Raw genomic sequence first — 12785 nt, forward strand, 5'->3', positions numbered from 1 at the left:
TTACCGAAAAAGACTGGTTTCCCTTCAACGAAACCGAAACCAATCGTCGCACCGGTTCAACAGAAACCGAAAGTGAAACTGGCAGTGGTCGGCTCGAAGACCTCCACTCCTTCGACGCCAGCCAAAACCATCGGCTCCGAACGCACAAAAAGGGATTTCGGCGCCGAACTCGCTGCAGCGGATGTCGGCACCGACCCGAAAAGGAAGGCCATCGGTACCACCAAAGCGCCTCGGCCCCCGGCACCGAAGCAATCGGGCCCCGACCACCAAGGTTAAAATGGCCGCTCCATCGGAGTCCACTTCGAAGGCAGCGACTAGGGTCCAGTCATCGACGCCGTCGACCGCTACTACCTCTCCTCGACTCGATGACCCTGTGGCTCCGAAGAAGTCCACGCCTACCTCTACAGAACCACTCGGCACCAAAGAACCTTCGGCGTTCTCGGTGCGACAAGTTGCAGCGTCATTGCAACGCATCAGAGAACAGGCGGCCCTCCAGTCCACGTCGGGCTCCGACCCGAAAAAGGCTCCAAAGGCACCTTCGGCACCAACCAACATCACTTTTGGTTTGCCGCCGTCCACAGCGCCAAAAATGTTCGAGATCCGAACATGTGTCACCCAGACAAGGTCCCCATCCACTGGACACTCTCCTACTGGGCCTTCACCGTCCCAATTCATCGACACCGGCAGACTCATGCTCTAAAAACGGAAGGTCACGCCAGACCAGGCTTTGGACTCTTACAGAATCCCTCTAAAGCAGAAACTGCCAGCAGAATCGGAACCGGTTCTATATGAACGCCTGCACACCTCCTATCCAGATCCCCAGTCCTTTTCTCCGACGCCCTCCGACACGGACGCAATGGAGGATTACATGGGTGAGGATACCACCTACCCCAGGGATATAGATCCTGAGGAGCAGCAGGACCCAGATCAAGATTGGGATGACCCTGCAGACCCGGGTGCCACAACAGATACCCAGGACACGCAGCTTTACGGCGCAAAAACATCTCCCACAGAGGACACTGCTGCCTTCAATGCCCTCATAGAACGTGCTGCAGCCAATCAAGGAGTGCAACTCCACTCTGACACAGTTGAGGACGACTTCTTGGTGGACACTTTCGCCTCCTCAGAGAGGACTGTCAAGACTCTGCCCATGTTAAAAGGTGTTCTCAAGCCAGCAAAGGACATTTTCAAGGAAACAACCAGGGCACGGGTGATAAACCCCAGGATTGAGAAAAAATACAAACCTGCGCCCGGGGACCCTATGTACATTAGAGGTCAGTTACCTCTGGACTACATGGTGGTTGCTAACGCTCGCAAACGAGCGCACTCGCAAACAACTGGTGATGCTCCTCCCCCGGACAAAGAGTCCAAGGTGCTGGAGACCTCCGGCAAAAGGATTGCAGCCCAAGCAGCAAACATCTGGCGCATTGCCAATACACAGGCACTCCTGGCTCGCTACGATCGTTCACACTATGACACGCTAGAGTCACTACTCCAACATCTACCAGACGAGTACAAAGAGGCAGCGGAGCTCCTCATCAGAGAGGGACAACTTCTTACAAACGCATCCATTAAGTGTGCACTAGATGCTGCCGACACAGCTGCGAGGGCGATAAACACCAGCGTCATGTTACGCCGACACGCTTGGTTAAGAATCTCCGGATTCAAACCTGAGATTCAAAATAACATCCTAAATCAGCCTGTCAACCCCGACTACTTATTCGGACCAGAAGTCGACACCACCTTAGAAAAGATCAAAAAGGACACTGACACTGCAAAGTCAATGGGGGCTCTGCAAACGCAGACATTTCGTAGTGGCTCCTTTCGTCGCCCCGGAAATAGGGGAGCGGCTAGAGGACAGGGGTCACAGCAAACATACAATAAAGGGGACACACAAAGTACCTACGATAAAAACAACAGAGGTGGATATCATGGCTCCAGCACCAAGGGCAGAGGACGCGGTTACGGCAACACCAGGTCCTCACCCAAGAATAAACAGTGACGCCCTCTCCCTTCCCCCCGACCACATAACACCTGTCGGGGGGAGACTCCAGCGGTTCCTGTCCACGTGGAATACCATCACCACGGACAGGTGGGTCAGGGATGTTATCCAGCACGGTTACTGTCTCGAATTAACCTCCACTCCACCCACAATACTGCCAAAGCACCGTCCTATGTCCTCAGAGCACTTAGCATTATTGCAGCAGGAAGTGTTAAGTATGCTGCAAAAAGGTGCAATAGAGGTCGTGCCCGTCCACCAGCAAGGGACAGGGGTGTACTCTCTGTATTTCTTAATACCAAAGAAGGACGGGTCACTCAGACCTATACTAGACCTGAGACCCCTCAACCACTACATTCTCTCAGAGCATTTCCATATGCTCACCCTACAGCAGGTTCTCCCGCTGCTCAGACAGGGAGACTTCCTAGCCACACTAGACCTCAAAGATGCGTACTTCCACATCCCCATACACTCGTCACACAGGAAATATCTCAGGTTCACTATTCAGGGGCAGCACTACCAATTCAAAGTCCTCCCCTTCGGTGTGACAACAGCACCCAGAGTTTTCACCAAGTGCCTAGCTACAGTGGCTGCACATCTACGGAGACAACACATTCACGTCTACCCTTACCTGGACGACTGGCTTGTTCAGGCAAAGTCAGCCCAGCAATGTGCCAACCACATGTCCATCACCATTCACCTTCTTCACAGTCTGGGATTCTCACTAAATTACCCAAAATCACATCTCTAACCCGCACACGTACAACAGTACCTAGGTGCGACCATAGACACTCTGGCAGCCACAGCTCAGCCAAATTTAGTGAGGATCAACAGCATGCAGATGCTGATTTCAAAGTTCAAACCTCAACACTCCCTTCCTGCGCGAGTGTTCATGCAGTTGATAGGCATGATGGCCTCCTGCATTTTCATAGTCCCACACGCGAGACTACATATGCGCCCGCTTCAGGAGTGCTTGGCACATCAATGGAATCAGGCTCACGGGCAATTAAAAGACCTAGTGTTGGTGAGCGGTCAGGCATACAACTCTCTGCATTGGTGGAATCCACAAAACCTTTGCAAGGGCCGACCGTTCCAAGAGCCTGTTCCACAAATACTGACGGCGGACGCGTCTCTCCAGGGATGGGGAGCTCATGTACTCAATTACACAGTACAGGGACTATGGACAATACAACAAAAGAAGATGCACATCAACCTTCTAGAACTGATGGCAATCTTCCTGGCAATGAAGGCATTCAAAGTACACTTGTGCAACAAAGTCGTGTTGATCCGGACGGACAACATGACTGCCATGTACTACATACAGAAGCAGGGAGGAACACACTCTCCGCAGTTGTCTCATCTGGCTCAGGGCATGTGGAAGTGGGCCATTCAGAGGAACATATTCCTCATGGCGGAACACCACCCCGGCAAGGACAACCAGATGGCGGATCTGCACAGCAGACACAGCCACCAGATGCACGAGTGGGAGCTACATCCGTCAGTACTCCAACCGTACTTCCAACAGTGGGGTCATCCAGAGATAGACCTATTCGCCACACAAGAAAACACAAAATGCCAAAGCTTTGCCGCCAGGTTCCCACATCCACAGTCGCAGGGCAATGCGATATGGATGAACTGGTCCGGCAGATTTGCGTACGCTTTTCCCCCAGCGCCATTGATACCGCTGGTGGCACGCAAACTGCAACAGCACTCACTGACACTCATCCTAGTTGCTCCCACATGGGCGCGCCAGCCATGGTACACCACCTTTCTAGAACTTTCCGTGGTGCCGCATCAAAGGCTGCGGATCAAACCTGCACTCTTAACGCAGAACCATGGCGAAATTCAGCACCCAGATCCGCAACAGCTGAACCTGGCAATCTGGCTCCTGAAGTCTTAGAGTTTGGCTACCTAAACCTGCCACCTGACTGTATGGAGATCATTAAGGAGGCCAGGAGACCCACTACCAGAGCCTGCTATGCAGCTAAATGGAAGAGGTTTGTCATCTACTGCAACAACAATAACATTAACCCGCTAGACGCATCCATTCAAAATATAATCTGTTACCTCTTACACCTATACCGATGCAATCTGGCATACACCTCAATACGTATCCATTTGACCGCAATAGCAGCCTATCTCCAGAACAGGCAGCACCTCTCCTTGTTCAGAGTGCCTGCCATCAAAGCTTTCTTGGAGGGACTTAAACGAGTAATTCCCCCAAGACACCCACCAGCACCGGTGTGGAACCTCAACTTGGTCCTCACCCGACTAATGGGTCCACCCTTCGAACCTCTCCACTCATGTGAGATTAAATTCCTCACCTGGAAAGTAGCTTTTCTAGTGGCAATCACTTCGTTAAGAAGAGTTAGTGAACTCCAGGCACTAACCATTCAAGAGCCATTCATACAGGTTCACGCAAACAGGGTCGTACTTCGTACCAACCCCAAATTCATGCCTAAAGTAATATCACAGTTCCACATGAATCAAACTATAGAACTGCCTGTTTTCTTTCAAAATCCACAAAATGTAGCAGAGAGAATGCTCCATACACTAGATGTAAAAAGAGCCCTCATGTACTATATAGACAGAACTAAAGTCTTTAGGAAGACAAAACAACTTTTCGTTGCCTTTTCTCCACAACACAAGGGCAACGCCATTTCCAAAGCAGGTATAGCCAGATGGATCGTTAAATGTATTCAAATTTGCTATCAAAAGGCTAAACGCACATTAACGATTCCCCCACGAGCCCATTCAACACGTAAGTTAGGGGCGTCCATGGCTTTCCTGGGAAACATTCCTTTACAGGAAATATGTAGAGCAGCCACATGGTCCACTATACATACATTTACCAAACACTACTGTGTAGATGTACACTCAAAACAGCAGGCAGCTGTAGGACAGGCTGTTCTCAAAACTCTTTTTCAGACCGCTGCAGCTGGCACTGGTGGCCGCCGCTAATAGGAGGTACTGCTATGTATTCTATGCACAGATATGAATTCAGCAGCCCACATGCCTCGAACTGAATATGCTACTTACCAGTATGCATCTGTTCTTGGCATGTAGGGCTGCTGACATTCATATCGCCCACCCTCCTCCCCGGCGCCTGTAGCAGCTGCAGCTCTCAGAATTACTGTATAGCATGGTCATCACTTTCTGTATCTACTCCATCACTGCCACAATGGCGAAAAACAATCTGAGGATGGAGAGGATGCCCATGCGCACTGTGGTCCAGGGGAGGAGTCACCTATCTCAGGATACTTCGAAGACTCTTCCAGGACAACAACGTGCAAACATCCGGACCCAACACTAGGCGGCGATCTATGCACAGATATGAATGTCAGCAGCCCTACATGCCAAGAACAGATGCATACTGGTAAGTAGCATATTCAATTTTGGTTTTTAAAACCTAAATAAAAGGCATTGTCATTTACAATGCCAATAGTGTAAACTCGTGTAAATGCAAGACCTATTGCATTGCAAATGCTTGTTTTTCCTAGGGAAAATAAAAACCATAAAGCGTGTGACTGTTATCAAATCCTGAGAGTTCAGCCTCATTTTGATTCTCAAGCCTAAAACATTGAATTGGTTGGAATATAAATAAGTCTTTTTAGAGCTAGACTTTCCCACTTCGCCCAACTTGCTCTGCTAACCAAGGATAGCAGCTCTACTCCATGAAGAGCCTATGGGAGTAATTTACCCAGAATTGCTATCTGTAAATGTTAATGAGTGATGCTTGATATTTGCTCCTTTTTGTGGTACTTATCTAATCTCTCATGCAATTGGTAATGGCCTTAACTTCTTTTTAGACATCTTTTTGACTATTGTAAGGTATCGTGATGTAATTGTTGGGACCATAGCAATCCATACATATGTTTGAGGACCTGGTATCTGCTGTTTAGTGATTGTGACTGTGCCGATCAGGCCCGCGCCCCTTGCTGGTCACTCGCTCTACAACTTTGGTGTGTATTTGGGCGCCAATACTCTGCGGGTCCAAGAACACTGGCTAACTTACTCCCGGATTAAAATATTATAGCACCCCTATAAACTAGTTGTCAATATTGGGTGTTGCATAAAGTATATTTTATATTTGTGTTTTGTTGTTAGTCATTTCATAGTAAGTGCTATCCTTATCAGGCAGTATTCCGTGCTTGTTATTTTTATCTTTGTTTAAGGCAACATGTCTAAGTCAGTTGGGACTTCTCGCACCATTGTCTCTACACTTGATAACTACTTAGTTAAAGTAGTAGACAAGATCAACAAGGAACGAAGACTATCCCTGGGTCTGGGTAGTGGCAGTGTCCCTGACTCTACGAGTCAACTAGCCTCTGTTGTGATCCCTACCACTGATGATAGTTATGTAGCGGCCTCTACAGATTCTCCAATGAGGGAGGGCACCTATGAAATAGAGCCATCACAGGTTTTCCCTGTTGATGAGGACCCCTCTAAGGTATCTGATATCAACAAGTTCCCTAATGATCCTGACGTCTTGGGCTCTGTGGCCCCCAAACCTCACAGAGTGTTAAGGTCAGGGACACATCTAAATAGACCCGTTTTGTCCAAAAAAGGGGGTCGTAAAAGTAAAAAGAACATTGTTTCTGTCCTAAATGGGGGCACTACTGAGCCAAATTGTCTACATAATGATGTTAATCCCACTCATATGAAACTGGCCCCAGATCAGCTTGAGTTGCTTATTGGTGTGATTGATACCAAGTTAGACAAAATTGTCCTCCCACTCTTGGACAAACTCGAGGCCGTATCTAGGGAAGTGATCAGACTGGGTGTGTTGGTGCAATCTGGCTTAAATTTAAATAATAGTCCACAACCACCTGCTGTGGTTGATGTGGCTGGGGGCAGGACTAGTAAGCCTGTGCAACCCACCAATGACACATTTTGTGCTGGTCTGACTTGTGCAAGCTCGAGTATCCCTACTCAGCCAATTAGTAGGCCCATAACAGCTATCGAGCGGCAGGGTGTTACTGGTAAATCAATACTACCATTTACAGGGGACGCTTTCAGCGTCATTCCAGTAACACCTTCTTGCTCTAATGATACCTCCTCAAACCCCACTACCTGTGCCCTGGGGAATGCGTTAAAGATTTCTGGAAGGGGAAAGTCTAATAACCGTGGCCTCTCCCAACCAAACCTCCCACCTGACTGCGCACCATACGTAGCAGTCCTGACCAATGTTACACCTATTAGGGAGGATGGGTTTTATCGTTCTACGGAATCACATCACTCCCTAAAAATAAAACTGTGGCATGGCTTAATCGGGAGTGTGGCTTCCCAGTGGATATGGCGGACCAAATTTTGGTTACCACTAGAACCAACTGGATTGGAACGTCCCCAAAAAATATCCCAGGGGATTGTGTTATTATCAATTTTAGTAACCCTAACCTCGCCACGACAGCTCTGATTCGAGCCACTTCTCGCCCCAGTAATGATCAGGGCATTTCACTCCGTCCTTTAGGCTTTTTCTATAGTCAACACATCAACCATCTTTCTAGGAATTGCGGGGGGGGAGAATGCGGAGAGAAGCGGTGCATAGCTCGGTAAACAGTTTCCAGGTAAATACTGTTAACCGTTTTCAATGCTTGAGTGGGTTGGAACAAAACGACTGACTGAAGTTGGGTAACACCTCAGGGATAACTGTAGATTGTACACCTACGGGCAAGGAGGGCGACCCAGTAGGCTGCTTGGAATTACGAATGGAGTTGGGTACGGTACCCCCGGAAATTTCGGAGAGTCAAGTTTTGCTGGGCATGGGCCAAAGTGTGTGTATTCCAGGGTCAATGGTTAATATTCCTGGGTTAACCATAGACTATATGCCTTTGGGCAAGGAGGGAGATCCAGCGGGTTGCCCAGAGGTAGTTTTGGAGACCTCCAATACTGCTACTTTCCAACAGGGTAGTAATTGTCTCCATATGGGGTCAGGTGCCCATGGTTTTTCCGGCTGTTATATTGCCAGTTGGAATATTGCGGGAATTAGATCGAAATCAGATAGTCTGGGGTGGTCGGAATTTTTAGCTCTCTTTGATATTATTTGTTTACAGGAAACCTGGTGTAGGGACTTTAAAGGATACAATGGTTTCGTCTCATACCAGTTACCCGCTACTGGTTCAGCATCGGGAAGAGCTAAGGGGGGCCTATTGATCTTGATTTCAGTCCAAACTCCTCTGTTGGTCAAAAAATATGTAGAAGTCGGGGCTCACTCCCAGATTTTATGGCTGTATAATACAGGAGGTAGGAATATTCTTTTAATACATTTTTATAATAATCTTTTTAATGATTCCAGGGATCAGGCGGTTAAAGCATTATCAAGGGCTCGGGATGACTTTCTCAAGGATACCAATGACATCGTTGATCTGTTCATGGCAGGGGATTTTAATGCCACCACCTGTCCACTTTCAGATGTTAACGTATGCGGGTTGGTGGACTGTCATGGGGATGGGATTCTTCATTTCCAACATAACTACTACGGAGATCTCTTAAATAGTCTCCTTGCCTCACACAATATGTATATCATGGCCAACGAGAAAAACGAAAAGGGGGAGATCCGCCCAACCTTCACTGGCCGGGGAGCAAATTCAGTTATCGATTTTATTTGTATCTCCTCGAGTCTTGAGGCCTGGACTACGGTACCTAAAGTAATAGAGATCTAACTTAGTGACCATAACTGCCTGGTAGTAGAGGCTATGTTATGGGAAAATAACGGGACCTGTATTCCGGGCTGTATTGTTAATAGCATTGAGGCTGTGCGCCCTAATGGTACCAGACTCAGATGGAAGGGGAATAAGGCCGATATTACGTCTGACTCTTATTATCACTAGCTGCCTGGCAGGCATTACTGCGATTTTAGAAGATAATCAAGGTACCAATGGCTCTGTTGAGCATTTTATTGCCATTAATGTGGTCATCGACTCCAAGCTTACAAGTACATGCAAGTATAAGGAGGATCGACCGCGGGGATGGTTTAACTCAGCCTGCACTTTGGCCTTAAAGGAATTGAAATCAGCTCTATCTGTAATACCAAGAGATAAGGGTATGGTTGTAGACCTAAGAGCTAGATATAAAGAAACCCTTAAACGTAGGAAATTTGAACTCCAGCAGGAGGCATGGGATAATTTGACCAAGGCTGCTGAATTGAATGATTGTTCCCTGTTCTGGAAAACTGTTAATTCCTCATTTCTTAAAGATGATAAAATCCCGGAATTAACTTCCAAAGTTATGCAGGAAGAGTGGGTTTCTCATTTTTCTAAAATCTTTGAGTCAGATAGTGCATCTAGGGATTTAGGGGATAGGTGGCCGCATACGCCACTGAATATTACCGTCCAAGAGGTTTTAGATAGCATAAGGGTCAGCAAAGGGGGAAAAGCACAGGGCCCAGACGGGGTACCAATTGATGTTTATAAATTGGTCCCTGAAATATGGGGGCCTCTGTTAACTAACATTTTCAATGCAGCTGTCCGTAATGAGATGCCCCCCACCTGGGAAGAATCCATTTTAATCCCAATTTTTAAGAAAGGAAATCGTGGGGATGTTAAGAACTATCGCCCAATTTCCTTGTTGGATTCTTCCGTAAAAGTAATGAGTCGAGTGCTCTTAGCGAGGTTGGAAGAATGGGTGGAGGAAAACGGTATTTTAGCTGAGAGCCAGTTTGGGTTCAGGAAGGGTCGTGGTACGATTGAGCAGTGTCTAAATTTAGACCTACTCATCGGTAAATATACCCTAGCAAAGACTGGCACTATTTACCTCTGCTTTGCGGATCTAAGTAGTGCCTTCGACCTGTTGGACCACGTTATTCTTTGGGCAAAGCTAATTGAAATGGGGGCTCCCGAGGGCATTGTGTTCTTTTTAGCACGTCTTTATACTAAATCACGAGCATGTGTCCGCTATGGACCTAAAGGGGAATGCACAACTATGTTTAAGATTGGGCGTGGAATTCGTCAGGGATGTGTGTTGGCCCCACTGCTTTTTACACTTTTTATTAATGAGATTGATTCTTTTCTTAAATCTCTGGCAGTGATGCTCCCAAAATTAATAATGATTAGGTCCCTGTGTTAGTTTACACGGATGACGCGGTTTTAATTTCACGCACCCCAAACGGTCTTCAACAGCTGATGGATGGCTTTCTGCAATTTATTAAAAGCAGAAAGTTAGTGTTAAATAAATCTAAAACTTATGTTATGGAATGTGGGCGCTGGAATGGAAAGAAACAGTTTTCATTTTTTATAGAGGGACAAAAGGTCCAGGCTGTCGACAACTTTTCGTACTTGGGGGTCACCTTCTCAAACAAGAACACTTGGGCCAATGAACATAAGAATGTCCGGGCTAAGATGGCAAGGAGTGCTCATGGAATTTTTACAATGGCAACGAAACTGGGAGACAGGCGGGTCAACGACATGTTGAAAATTTTTCAGTCCCGGTGTGTTTCAATTGCCCTGTACGGAGCTGGCATCTGGGGCTATGCCCCGGCCGGGTCTCTTCAGGTTGAGGAGAATGTATTCCTGAAGAGACTTTTGTGCCTGCCAAGCTCTGTTTCTAACGCCTTAGTGCACAACGAATTGGGTATTCATCATCTTGCCGATTTGATTCTACTTAGACCATTGATCCTATGGCGCTCCATTTGGATAAAAGAAGAGACCTCTTTGTGCAGAGCTATTATCTCTGATTGTCTTTCTTTGGACCATTATTCAAAGATCCCATGGTTAAAGTATGTTGTGGATAATTTTCGGGAGATCTTTAACATTAACATCACTGCGGATCATTATGGGGCCACTGAACTGTCCAAATCCGATCTTAGGCAGTGTTTCTTACAACAGCTTTCCATTAGAAGGCATCAAAAAAGCTCTGACCTTTCATCTTATGTTTCTTACTACGATTTAAATTAATTTGTGGGTTTCCAACCATATTTGTCACAAGTAACCTGGAAGGCACATTGGTTTGTGTTGACTAGACTTAGAATGGGAGTAGTCCACAACCTTGTTGCCTTCCCCTCTCTGCACCTACATCCTGTCGGCCCCTGTCCATGTGACAACACTACTTCCCAAAGCACTGTGCACTTTCTTTTGCTTTGTCGGCTGTACAAACATTTGAGGACTGCATATTTGAAACCCCTGTTTGTTAAATTTGGAGTCAGGTCAATACGTGACTGCATGAGTTTGCTTTTTAATTTACATCACCCCGATGTGTGTTTTTATACGGCTACCTTTCTCCTTCAATCAATGCAAGGAAAAGTATGCTTTTTTAACTGTTTTAAACTGATGTATTTCCTGCTTCTGACTGCTGTTTTATATTGTTGTCTTTTTAATGTTGTGCTTTTATGAACTTGTTTTTTATGTTCGAATAAAGCCTTATGAAATGAATGAATGACTTTGTGTTTTGGTTTCATGTATGTATTCATTTACTTGTCTGGAGTAACAGGCAACTGTCTGAGAGCAGACCTCCCCTACCCCAGGGGCTGATACTTGTTCATTCTCTCTTCCTCAGGACTTGGGGGTTCTGGTCTGGTCCAGAGGACAACAAATTTAGCATAATGAAGTATGAGCACGGAACGGGCTGCTGGCAGGGACCAAGCAGATCCACTAATGTAAGTATGACGGATACAGCCACACACAGCTTGAGTTTGCCTGCGGAGGTCAGTGAGGTGCTACAGACAAATCATTGATAAAATAAAGACTTGGACAAGCACACAGCACAGGGCATGAGGGGCCCATGGAGAGAGCTATAGGGTAAACATGTGTTCCAGCAGATCAACTAATCTGCAGCTGAGCCAAGCAAACAGCACATTGGGCCCATGGATGGTGGTAGTGCAAAGGCAATGAAGGTGCTCTAATCAATCCAATAATGTAGATGAGGCAGGCAGATGCACTGCACATCAGCTAATGCGACATCTAGAGGCGGCCCAGACGGACCCTTAATGTAAGTGAGGCCGAAGAAAGCCCACATCATGGAGGTACAAGTGTTATAGGGCACTTAAAGTTGGTCCAAGCCGTTCTACAAGTGTGAGAGATCAGGAAAATGCTGCACAATATGGCAAGAAGGGGGTGGTGGCATAACAGGGGCTGGGAAACTTTATAAAGCAAAGGTTGCACTGATTAGGGTGCACAGCTGTTCCAATAATGCAGTTTTGACCTAGAGAACATCACAACAAAGTAGGCAAGGAGAGGGCCACAAGGTATCCAGTAGGATCCTAGTTATGTAAAGGGGGGGGGGGAGGGGGGGGGGCGAGACATCTGTACATATGGGTGGATGTAAAAAACGTATTATAAAGTTCTGCGTGTTAAGCATGAAATCGCAACACCGCCCCCACCCCTCCTTCCCGCCTGCCAAAACATTCTTCATTCAGAGAATGAGTTCTCAAATGGAAAAGGATGATCTGGTTCACCAACACAGGATAATAATTTTGCTTTCTAGTTTGAATTATTGAATAAGCACCACTCAAGTCGGGCATCCTGGAGGCCTTTTACTACATATAACATTTAAAATGAAATGTTGAAGCAAATCTGCAGGCTATTTTGACTGGATTTCACTTGATTTTTCATTTAAAAGTAGCAGTTTGAATAAAAAAAAATACTAGTACAAATCTAGTTGCTATGGATGATTTTAATTTTTGAAGAGAAAATGTAAAGCGAATGAGGGAAATTGAGCTAAGGAGACAACAGCTTTGTGAACCATGATTGTAGTGCTGCCCGTTAAATGGAAGCCACACCTACTTCTGTGAATGATCCGTTCATTTTGGCAAGATTGAAGGTGGCTGAATAGTTAATGCCAGGCTGGTGGGTCA

The 12785-nt window shown here is 46.5% G+C and overlaps 1 protein-coding gene across 1 annotated transcript in view; it reads left to right on the forward strand.

The window, feature by feature from the left end:
- Window positions 1–12785, forward strand: part of PRKCSH (PRKCSH beta subunit of glucosidase II) — a 377155-nt gene that overhangs the window by 301521 nt on the left and 62849 nt on the right. Inside the window, exon 15 of the mRNA XM_085600555.1 lies at window positions 11489–11588. Coding sequence (XP_085456681.1) covers window positions 11489–11588 — 100 coding nt within the window. The remainder of the gene's footprint in view (window positions 1–11488; window positions 11589–12785) is intronic.

Source organism: Triturus cristatus, chromosome 4_2 (assembly GCF_964204655.1).
Source record: "Triturus cristatus chromosome 4_2, aTriCri1.1, whole genome shotgun sequence".
Lineage (NCBI taxonomy): Eukaryota > Metazoa > Chordata > Amphibia > Caudata > Salamandridae > Triturus > Triturus cristatus.